The sequence below is a fragment of the Pezoporus occidentalis genome, unplaced genomic scaffold, assembly GCF_034315485.1.
Source record: "Pezoporus occidentalis ecotype Australia unplaced genomic scaffold, CSIRO_AGI_Poc_V1 ctg117, whole genome shotgun sequence".
NCBI classification, from domain to species: Eukaryota; Metazoa; Chordata; class Aves; order Psittaciformes; family Psittacidae; genus Pezoporus; species Pezoporus occidentalis.
Genome location: NW_026912961.1, coordinates 6913244 through 6925428, shown reverse-complemented (window position 1 = coordinate 6925428; position 12185 = coordinate 6913244). Strand labels below are relative to the sequence as shown.

The following is a 12185-nucleotide window of genomic DNA, read 5'->3' as shown; positions in this document are numbered from 1 at the left end:
CCTACATTAACTTTTATGCATGTGGAAGAACGCACAGACCTATAAAAAGCACAGACCTGTGCTTTCCAAGTTTTCAGATGTAGTCCAGTATTTAAGTATAACCCTCCCTAAGTGAATTTTTATGTACATGCTCTTTATAGATGATAAATATAAAACGGTATGTACCTCAACACATACTATTCCCATTTGTTGTAAGAGTAAATGTTTTCTTCCAGAAATTATATCTGATGTGTACATCAGATAGTACAGAAGTACATTAGAAGTTTTCCATTTCAAGAATTACAAGGCTGATTTTTCCAGTCCTGATTGCCTTTTCTTCTTTACAATGTAAATTTTAGAAAATGGGCAGCGGCTGTAATTTTTTTTTTTTCAGTGACTGTAGCTGATTGTCTGACACAACAAGAGAACTGAGTTTATTGATCATCAGTCCATGTTTTCCTGTGGTGTATAAGGTTGAATACATGGAGGACTGTGCCTGAGATGCCTACAGTTGAACAACCATGAATTATAGGATTTTTTTGTTGCTGTTGTTACCTTTTTGGGCTCAGTTCACTACCTGTAAAGTTGAGATGATCATGTCATGTTCTTGCACAAAACCTGGTAAAAATGAATGGTTTCTGGTGCCCACTGAAAAGTAAGGAAGGAAATTGCTGGTTTCATTTTCAGGATTTAAACAGTGTGTGAATAATGAGGGATTTGCCAAACCTGGAGCATAAAGTCAGAACAAAATGTTGAATACCTTCCTGCTAAGGGATTCTCATTCACTCTGTGAATTGAATAAAACTAAGCCCTTTGGGGAAAAATACAAATGAGCAATGAATTCCATTATTCATGGTGATGAATTATAACTTTTGAGTGTTCAACTGCATAACCTTAACAGTATTCCTGTCCAGCAGGATGTTTGTTGTTATGGAATGTGGAAAAGATTTGTCTTTACACAATGCGTGCATATATTTGCCTTTATGATTTTTTTTTAAATACCCTGTTATGTTTTGATACTTTGAAAAAAACTCATTTTTCACAATGTCTTCTTGCGTTGTTTTACAGCATGTACATTTTATTAAGTGATACAGAATCATAGAATCGTTTAGATTGGAAGACACCTTTGACCTTTTAAGATCATTGAGTTGAACTGTAAACTTAACACTGCCAAGTCCACCACTAAACCATGTCCCTGAGTGCCACATTTACTCATCTTTTAAATATATCCAGGAATAGTGATTCAAATAATTTCTTGAGCAGCCAATTCCAATGTTTGACAAACTTTCTGGGGGAAAAAAAAAAAATCCTAATATTCAATCTAAATGTCCCTTTGAGCAACTTGAGGCCACTTCCTCTTGTCCTGTCACTTGTTACTTGGGAGAAGAGACTGAAACCCACGTTGGTACAACCCCCTTTTGGGTGTTTTTTGTAGACTTCTTCAGGCTAAGCAACCTTAATTCCCCTAGCCACTCTTCATTAAGACTTGTTCTCTAGACCCTTCACCAGCTTCATTGGCCTCCTTTGGTTGAGCTACAGCACCTATATGTCTTCATTGTAGCACAGAGCCCAAAACTGCCTGCAGTATTGGAGGTGTGGTCTCACCAGTACATAGTACAAAGGGACAATAACTTCCCTGGCCCTGCTGGCCATCCTATTTCAGATACAGACCATGATGCCATTGGCCTTCTTGGCTGCCTGGGCACAAGCTGACTCATGTTCAGCTCTGCAGTCAGCAGCTCCAGGTCCTTTTCCACCGAGCAGTTTTCCAGCTGCTCTTCCCCAGGCCTGTATTGTTGCATGGGGTTGTTGTGACCAAGTGCAGGACCCGGCACTTTGCCTTGTTGAACCTCATATGACTGGCCTTAGTCCACTGGTGCAGTCTTTCCAGATCCCTCTGTAGAACCTCCCTTCCCTCAAGCAGATCAGGGCTCCCACCCAACATGGTGTCATCTGCAACCTTACTAGGGTGCATTTGATTGCTTTGTCCAGATCATTGATAAAGATATTAAACAGAACCAACCTCAATAGTGAACCCTGGGTAACACCATTTTTGAGCATCTGCCAACTGGATTTAATTCCGTTCACCACAGTCTTTGAGCTGGACCACCCAGACAGTTTTTTGCACTGTGAAGACTATGCCTTTCCAAGCCATGAGCAGCCGGTTTCTCCAAGAGAATGCTGTGGGAAATAGTGTTAAAGACTTTACCAGGTAGATAGATCTTAAACTGAGAGGGTTAAATTTTAGTGGCTGTATTTTAATTTGATGCCTTCTCTTCCTTGGTGGAGGCTCAGGGGAAACCTTGCGACTCTCTACAAATACTTGAAAGTAGTTTGTAGTGAGGTGGGTATCGGTTTCTTCTCCCAGATGATAGGACAAGAGGAAATGACTGCGCCAGGAGAGGTTCAGATTGGATATTAGGAAAAATTTCTTCTGCACCAAGCTGCACCAGGAGAGGTTCAGATTGGATATTAGGAAAAATTTCTTCACTGAAAGAGTGATCAAGCATTAGAACAGGCTGCCCTGGGAAGTGGTTGAGTTGGCGTTCCTGACGGTATTTAAAAGATGTGTAGATGTGGCACTTGTGTATGGAAAATAACAAATAATAGTTTCCTAGTCCCAACATCTTTAACACAGTAGATTTTAGAGAACTATTGCGTAGTTGTTGTCTTCCCACTTCTCCTGGCTTTTCCAAGGTGATTATCTGTTTAGTGTTCAGTTTTTCCATATTCCTGACAGCCTTCTTTATTCTTCTGTGTACTTTTTTTAAGGTCTTAAAGAAATATTTTGGGATAGGCAAACCAGCACTCTAGTCAGTATTCAAGACAAAGGGCTTTTCACAGAGATATTTAGTGAAATACTAATATTTTATAGATTATTCTGTATTCATCTAAGTATAGAACCTAATAGTCTGTGTGACTTTTTTACTTGTTTCCAGTGTACATTCAACTTGTATTTACGCTTTTGGAAGATACTGTCAATATACACTGCTTATATGTACTATATACTATATATACTTATATATACTACAGATACTATATATATGATAGTGTATATATAATATATAGTATATATACTTATATATATCATATGCTATATGTACTTATGCTTTTGGAAGATACTGTCAGATACACTGACATATTTTCTGAGTTTCAAGACTGACATGCAGGTAGGGTTGTTTCCCAAATACATGTTATTTCACATTTACCAGTCTTGAATATCACCTGCTTTTTTGGCTGGTTAGCCCATATTATGAGATTTTTCTGCACTTCAAGATCAGTTTTATTATGATGAGTATTTTTGTATCATCAGCAAATATTATTGAATCATTAGTCAATATGTGTGATTTTCCTGGTCTCTCACTACTATTAATAATCTCCTTCCCTATAATTTTATCCGTTATTAAGCAGCTGGGAGACCTTTGCCTTATGACAGCTTAATTTGCTTGGAAGTCTGTCAAGAAAACCATCACCAAAAGCTTTTGTGGGAATGCAAACTTACTGTATCAGTTGGACAGCTTTATCCTCATTGTCCCTGCCAAAATTCTGGTAGAGTTCTGATTTCATTCTACAAAGTAATGGCCTTGCTTCCTCTTACTCTACTGTATTTACCCATGTTGCTATTATTGCTATTCTATATTGCAGTTTTATTATATTTGCCCAAAGTTCTAATCGTATTGATGTGCCATACTTTAACAACTTGTACACTTCTTTTCCCTTTTTACAATTGGCATGTTTTCCACCATCTTCCATTCTGCTGTTAGAGGGGCAGATTTCAGCTATCCTTCAGTTCCGTAGGAACATTTAGGGGAATACCACCTGGTTTTGACAACTTGCTACTGCTTTACAGATAGCTTCTATTATCTTTTCTACTACACCTTAATTTGACACAGTTCCTCAGATTTGTCTGCCATAAAGAACAGCTTTAATGTAGGACCTTTCCTAACATGTTCTGTAGTGAGTGGTGAGGCAATGAGTTAATTTACAATTTCTGCAATACCCTTATCTTCGTGTGTGTTTCTTTTATAACTTGATCATCCTCTGGCCTTACAGATTCACTGGCAATCCCCATACTCCCAAGCTCCTGTGCTTTCTGATAAGTTTGAAAAAGATATATGTACCTGAAAAAGGCATATGTTCACATCTATTTCAGTGCAATAGTTCAGCACCATTTTGAGTGAAAAGTTATTGTCAAGTAATGAATGTGTTCTCTCCTTCAAGTAACACATAACGAGCTTGTAATAAACAGGTTTTATATCACTTGGTGCTTCTCCAAGCAAAAATTAGAATGTTACATATTCCTGAAAGTTTTTCTTTTCACTAAACAGGAGAAAAGGTCTTAATAACAGTGTTTTCTTCATACATTGTAAAGAAGAGCTAAAAAAAAAAAAAAGGAAGAGCACAGTTTTAAAATTTCCTTTTGGCTTAGGTGCCTTCTTGAAAAGAGGAGTAGCCATCTGACTGAGAGAATCTGCCAGACCTGCAGTTATCAGGGTCTGCAGTTTGTGTGTAGTTATTTTGGTTTTGTGTTTAGATTTTGAGTTAAATATTTAAGCACCAATTTTTTAGGTGTTGTTCATGCAGTATTAGTCTTTTTCTAAGTGTTTTAAGGAAACATGTACATTTATGTACAGTTTGTGGGCATTTCTTTTTAGAACTCTGGTCCTAAATGTTCAGAAGGTAAAGATTGTAAGCAGCTGTAGCCATGTTTCTGCGTAAATGTCAACTCAGTCTCAAATGGACTTTATAATGAATAATGTCACCCTAGTAGTTACCAGATGGCTGTTTAAACCTCTTTAGACACATTGCCAGTGCAAGGAATGACTGCTGGAGGAAATTTAATACAAGAGTGGTCACTTTGAAATATTTCTGGAGGAAACACTGATAATTCAGGAGCAGTGCACAAGTTTTCACATGTGACAATTCTGTAACATTTATTGGTCATTTTTTAGCATTATTTCCACCAAATATAAAGATATATGTGGAATGGACTTCCTTCAGGTGCCAGGTTAGCACTAGCACCTGCTCCATACCTGCCCCATTTGTATGCCAGCATCCTCATTCTGCTTACCCCACTGCATTTTCTGTTCATATGTGCTCTGTAAAAATTCCTTCTGTGGATTTAGATGAACCTCCTATGTCCAATTCCTTTGCTATTTTGCATGTAGAAATCCTGCTGAGCTCTGTGGAAGTGCCATGCTTTCACTGTTTGGACACTGCTGTAGGTAGAACTCTGCTTTGTGGTGTCTTTGAGAGAGTTTATCCTAATGCAGATTCTCTGTCAGATTTGAAAAGAAGTCTGCTTTAAAGAACTTCAAGTTCTACAGGGAGATCTTGAAATACAGCACCTTGAATTGGCTTTTGTCATATATCAAAAAAGAAAAGCTTCCCTCCACCTCCTGCATTATCATACATTAGCTTCTGAAGTGAATGAAAGAGTAGGGAATGTGTTATCAGAGTCTGGTTGTAAAGTTAGATTTGTATAAGTCTCTGCAGATGTTGAGTTTATGAAGACTCAGTTTTACTCCCACTCTGTTGGATTTTTTTACACAGATGATTCCTCAAGCATGTTATCCTTTTGTACTGTGCACTTTAAGTATATGTAAAGGCAAATCAGGCTGTTCAGGAATGTTTTATTAATTTCCAAAAGAAGATAATTTTCTAAGCTTCTCCTTCATCTCCATTCTTGTGGAGGTTGGTGCCTTGGAACAGGCAATGCTGAATGCTTTAGTGATGGACCGTGTGGATTTTGTGAAGTTGTTAATAGAGCATGGAGTGAACATGCACCGTTTTCTTACCATATCTCGTTTGGAGGAACTCTACAATACAGTGAGTATTTGAAAACCACATACAACTTTCGGTAAGAATGGCTAGAAAGTATGCTGTTTTTTGCTTAGGAGACTTGATATTTAGGCCACATTTTTGAGAAAAAAAAAAAAGGGGTTTGAAAATTTCTTATTATAATGTTGGATTTTTGGATTGGTGTCACAGCTTCTTATTTTAAATTCTTTGACATGAACCAGACTGAGTACTCACCTGAGGCTCATGAGAAATATGATTTTAATCTGGTGAGTGATACATGCTTATCTTGCTGAAAATGATTTGTCATTTAAGCAAAGTGATACCAACTTTTCTGTAGAATATGTCAAGATTTAAGATAGTAGAGGTGTTGCAGATTAGTCTTGAAAAGTTTTTGAAGAGGTTTGTGGGTGGAGTTTGAATCACAGGAACTTACTCTGACGATCTTTTAGCTGCTTTATTTTACTGTATTGATATTCCAATGTACAACGATGTTTGTTTACTGTCTTTTCACACCACAGAAGCAAGGACCATCAAACCTACTTTTGCATCACCTAGTTCAAGATGTGAAACAGGTAATAGACTCAGGAAATTCTGGGGAGCAAAAATGATAGCTTAGAACGTCAGTGTCCATAGGCACACTACTACTAAGTAATACAGGGGAATTTTAGAAGTGATGGGTTCGTTACTACACTTCTGTATCTACTAAATGGTTTTATTTTCATCCCACTGATCCCTCTATGCAATTAACTAGCATACTACTACTGAATGCTCCAAAGGGTACTTCCTATACCTTAATTTGAAAGCTAGGCAGTTTGTGTAGATCAGATTATAAAGTTACTAAAATGGCATTATGAATTGATTGTACAAAACACATAGTGAATTAGTGCAGTAATTATGCTCATGCCTTTAAGCTTTTCTTTTTTTCCCCAAAGCTAAAAATGTGTTTCCTTGTTGAGCAGTAACAAAAAGATACTGTGACAAAATACTGTTATTTTAATGCGCTGCATTGCCTAGGAGAACAGAAGGTGGCAGTGGATGACTGTGGCATGGAGCACTGCCTCCATTAGTAATTTAGTAGCAGCTTTGTTAGTTAGCTACGCAGTTAATTTATTTTGTGTTTCTGTAATCTACTTTACCTCGCAGCGCTGATTAGAAAGGGATGAGCTGTTCCTTTTGCATCCAGTCTCCGCTGCACGAGATGCCTAAATCCAAAACTAGATTAATTGGCTAATTCTTTCCTGGGTATAAATGTTAAGATAAAACACAGTTATAAATCTGACTGTTGGCAGGCTGTGGTTTCAAGTAGTGGGGTTTCTAGTACTGCTTTTCTTATTGTGGGTGACTTTCATGTCAGTCTCATTGGTGGCTTGGTAGATAGGTGTAGGGTATTCTGGTCTCCATAGTAAACTATTTTCTGTATTTTCTCAGACCGATGAGCATATCTGAGGTCTTATGTGATAGATCTGGAAGATGTCAGTGTTGAAAATGCATTGAACTTTCCCAGGCTGAGAAATAACGTCTTTCTCACTGATACTGAAGTGATTTGCTCCTTGATATGACCCCTCTCCTAAACCCCATGGCCTGGTTGCATCTCAGGACACTATAGGAAAACTCAGGTTGTGATCTAAAAAGGGTAGCTTTTGGCACTTGAATTGGAATAGTGGAATTTACATAGAAAATGGGTGCACAATTTCAAAACTTACTTTGCTGTTGGGTAAGCTAAACTCACTTGGGACCTGCAAAGAGGCTGGAAAGCCTTTTTCACCTGAGCCACTGGAAGTATGAGTAAGTGTTCTGTGGATGGGTTGTGCAGTTGCAATCTTTTTAAATATGGTAACACAGTAGCCAGGACAGTCAGCAAAGTGATGTGACCATGGATTTCAGAAAATTTTCTCCATTAGTGTCACCAGCTTTGCTGCTGCTAGATTTGAATGGAGATACATGGTGGTTTGCCCTGATAGCATAAAAAAAATGCTTCCTAGTGAAGACAAGTATCTACAAGTATAGGTTGTCAGAAATACTTCCCTAATTCTCAATGACAGAGCTGACAAGCTCTGTCCTGTGAGACTTGCTTTTGCCCCAGTGTGCTCAGCCTGTTGGTGCCTTCTGTTCCCAGGACTGGGTGGCCTTAGCTGGCTGTACTGAGGCTTGCTACTAGTCTACTGAAGAAAACCTCAGTCTAATGAAGAAAATTACTTTTCACAGTCTGAAAGATGTACCCTGTTAAGAATACATATCCCCTCTGATCGCATCTATATACAGGCCCATTTTTCAGTTCCAAGAGTTGTGGTTTAAGGTTTTACCAATGATCATTAAAATCTGCATGGAAGATAATCTGTTTTTCAGAGAATTTGTTACAAACCTTGTGTCTTGCAAGAACAGTGACCTAAACTGAGAAATGGTGCTTTAAACAGAAGCAAGAGACTCAGAAGGTATAACTAATACACATGCAGCTGCTGTCCTAGTTGTTATGACAGTCTTGAGCCTCTTCAAGAGATTACCAGTCTCTGGGAATTATTCTACAACATCAAATACATGCTTCAGCCACTTCTTAATTTTTAATTATGGAACTAGTTTAATGAGCAAATCATACCATGATAGTTTTCTCTTGTTATAGGAAGATTTTTGTCAGTCTCTCTGGCTGTTGGTAATTAACCTGAAGAACGATTACCTGTTGAACGCAGCTGATCTTATGAGCACTGCAGTATACATCCCTATGCTATGGGGGTACAGTGGGCTATAGATGTCACACTTTTCAGGCTGAAAATGTGGATGTGCCTGTGTTCTCTCTCCTAGGGGAGTTTCGTATGCCTAATGAATGTGTACACTTCCCTGACAGAGGCAGAAGCTCTCAGTTGCATCTTTTTCCAGACTCCCCTCGTAGTAGTAGGGCTTTGACATGGTTGAATGATGCATGTAATAGCATCATGAAATGTGTGTGACATTTGGTGTTTCAGAATACTCTTTCTTTGGATTACAAGATATCACTGATTGATATTGGGCTGGTGATAGAATACCTCCTTGGTGGAGCTTACCGGAGCAGCTACACAAGGAAGCATTTCCGAATTCTCTACAATGACCTCTGCAGGAAACACAAGGTAAATTCTGTGAAATGGCTACCAATGTTGACCAAGAAAAGTCAAAAGCTAGCTCAGGTTGTCATTATGGTTCGTGTCTTCAGATGATGCTTGTCTGTCTCATAAATCTCTTTGCCAGCTGTGGAAAGGTTGCAAATAAAACAGGCAGTCACTCCCCAAGCTACTCCCTGTCCCCCAAGACCACTGGTGATTGTTAGATTAACTAGTAGGTCAGTAAATTTACCTTTGTGACTGGTAGCCAGGTTGTGTTCTTGGTCTGTCATCCATCAATAAATATCAGCAGGGCTGAACCAACCACCGTTTTCTCTTTTACAAAGCAGTTGCATGTTTCGGCCTTGAAGCTTGAATCATGTCACGAAAATAGTGAATTCAACAGCAATTGAGCTAGACTTAGAGCATGCCAGCATAGCATAGTGAAGAGCAACATGGAGAATCCTGACCCTACTTTTGAGCAAAGCTCTTACCTTTTAGAAGCAGCTCAGTGCTTGTGCTGCATCTTCCTGCCTGGGCCAGTGAGCTTTGTTTGCCTGGCAGAGATTTTTCCATTATACACTGATCATCACAGGGGAAGCCTCATACTGGGTGTGCCAGGCTGCATCCATGATGCAATGGCTTTGTGCAGGCAGAGGGATTGTGCTTGGACATGTGTGCCATTCTGCACCTTCTAGATGCTTAAGTGTTTCACATTATGGCATAGCATTGTCCCATGCCTGCATATCAGCAGCATCACCTCTACAAACAAACAAACAAACTGCTTCAGAACAACAGTGTGCAAACATACTAGCACTTAACTTTCCCCCATCAACTTTCCAAAACCAGTAACTTGAAAACAGCTTAAATTTCTCTATAAATTAGCTGAGTAACATTGCCAACATCACAGAGGGAGCTGATTTACTGCGTAAGAATTCTCTTCAGTTGTCAAAGCAGAGCTGAGCTTTGATTGAAGTACTTCCATATGTTGAAAAACAAACAACAAAACCCTCTTATCGCCATGTACTGCTTTCATGACTAATAGAAGAACTTCAGGGGGATCTGAGAAAATGAGAAGAAATAATGAAAACTGTTCCTTGAAGTGAATAGAAACATAGAGACAGAGCTTTCTATGTGTCACTGGCTTAATGCAATGCTTAAAAAGAGATATTTGAGAAGTTACAAAGTTCTTCACTGTATCCTCATGAAGTAAGACCTTAACAGGTATGGGTTAAGGGTGAAGGTCATATGACATGATCATATAACTAGGAACCACAGGGAAGAGTATTAGTGATTTAGCTCTTAAAATCCTTCCCTCTGAATCAACACTGAACAAAATGCCCAGGGATGGTAGACATGCTGTTCTTCAGAGGAAATGGTCAGCAAAAAATTCAGAGAACTTCTGTCTTTAGAGGACTTATGGCACCTTTTATGGTACATGTTTGAAGACCTTCCAGGTTGGATGATTCCAATCTGGTGCAAGCCGTGTTGTTGTAATTGGTAGATGCTACTGGGGAAATCAGTATTTTGAATTCAAGAGATTCAGAAAAATATATATTTTTAAAATTAGATATGAAACAGGGTATTTTTTCCTCAGTGGTGTAATCTGCTGTGGTAGTTACAGCAATCGCTGACTCACTAGTCTTTGAATAACATCAGTTCCTATAGACACCATTGCAGTCAGAGGTAAGTACAGGCAAACTTAATCTCTAATTTGCATTTCTTTCCTTGTGTTTTATGGTATGCCTTCGGATCTAGAGAGTGCTTTCCAGCTTTTCCCAGAGCCTGTCTCATTCTCTTCATCAGAGTAATCAGTCGGCTAGCAGAATGGGATCTGCTGAAAGTACTTTGCATTCTCAGTTCTTCAGAACAGCACAGCCTTACAAATACAAGGTAATATAATTGCTTATTCTAGACTTTGCTTGTTATGTATTAGACTGCTAATAATTTATTGAGAGATTTTAGACATGCTGGTCAGGCTGTTAGTTATCATAATTCTACTTAAATTCAAGCAGAAGCAACGTTTTACTGTTCACTATTCATGAAGTACGTCTTGCAATTTTATTGTGGATATCAAGCTCAGGTGCCCCTTGTGATTCTGTTTAACTTCCATCCATTTGTTTCTAAGAGCTTTTGTTCACTGAAATGTAGTATTACCTTATTTCTGAACATCAAGCATGTGTGAAAACTCTTCTTATTTGGAAGCAATGGTAGGAATTCTGTGACTTTCCTGATGTTTTCTCATGGTTGCTTATTAAAGTGTTACAGTAAGCTTGTTGCGCCAGGGAAGGTTTAGATTGGATATTGGGAAAAATTTCTTCACAGAAAGCATGATCAGGCTTCCCAGGGGAGTGGTGGAATCACTGTACCTGGAAGTGTTCAGAGACCATGTAGATGAGGCCCTCAGTGACATGGTTTAGTGGTGGTCTTGGCAGTGCTGGGGTAAGTGGCTGGACTTGATGATCTTAAAGGTCTCTTCCGACCTAGGTGATTCTGTATCTGGAAAATCATGACAGAATATTTTCTTTCAGAGAAATAATGATAAAAGAGCAAAGATGGCCACATAAAATATCTGACAGACAAAACAAAGTAGAATGAATTGAAATGGCTGCATTGGAATTAGTGTGAACCAAATGAACCCCTTATAGCACTGAGGTATCTCACTTGTATCAATAGGATTTTTTTTTTGCCTTTAATGGAGAAATATCCAGACATGAATATATAGCAAGTCTACATTGCAAATATGGAAGACAGTAAAAAATGTCTGTAAGTATGACAAGTTATAGAATCATGGGATGGTTGGGGTTGGGAAGGACCTTAAGATCATCTAGTTCGACCCCCAGTGCCATGGGCAGGGGTGCCTCACTCAAGACCATGTCACCCAAGGCTCTGTCCAGCCTGACCTTAAACACCGCCAGGGATGGAGCATTCACAACTTCCCTGGGAAGCCCATTCCAGTGCCTCACCACCCTCACAGTAAGGAGCTTCCTTATACCTAACCTGAACTTCCCCTGTTTAAGTTTAAACCCATTACCCCTTGTCCTGTCACTGCAGTGCCTGGTGAAGGGTCCTTCTCCAGCATCCTTGTAGGCCTCATTCAGCTATGGCTGAAGGTCTGCTATGAGGTCACTACACAGCCTTCATGGTCCATTGTGTATATTTCAACCTACCAAGTGAATCTTGGTATCATGGGGTTTGGAGACTTCCCAACAGTGGAAGGGAAGGCTATATATGACAGGGGTACAGAGGAAGGAGTGTTTTCTCTCCACTAATGTTACCAGCTTCTTAGCATCGGTAATCTGAATGTGATCACAGCTGTGGTTTGTAACTTAAACA

The 12185-nt window shown here is 39.1% G+C and overlaps 1 protein-coding gene across 5 annotated transcripts in view; it reads left to right on the top strand.

Annotated features, from left to right (window-relative positions):
- Nucleotides 1-12185, top strand: part of TRPM6 (transient receptor potential cation channel subfamily M member 6) — a 57407-nt gene that overhangs the window by 1276 nt on the left and 43946 nt on the right. For all 5 annotated transcript variants that reach the window (XR_009969044.1, XR_009969043.1, XM_062641642.1 and 2 more), the window contains exons 2-5: nucleotides 5674-5808; nucleotides 6300-6353; nucleotides 8739-8879; nucleotides 10608-10742. Coding sequence is in view for 3 of the 5 variants with exons in the window: in XM_062641642.1 (XP_062497626.1) it covers nucleotides 5674-5808; nucleotides 6300-6353; nucleotides 8739-8879; nucleotides 10608-10742 (465 nt within the window). In the remaining 2 variants the exon portion in view is untranslated. The remainder of the gene's footprint in view (nucleotides 1-5673; nucleotides 5809-6299; nucleotides 6354-8738; nucleotides 8880-10607; nucleotides 10743-12185) is intronic.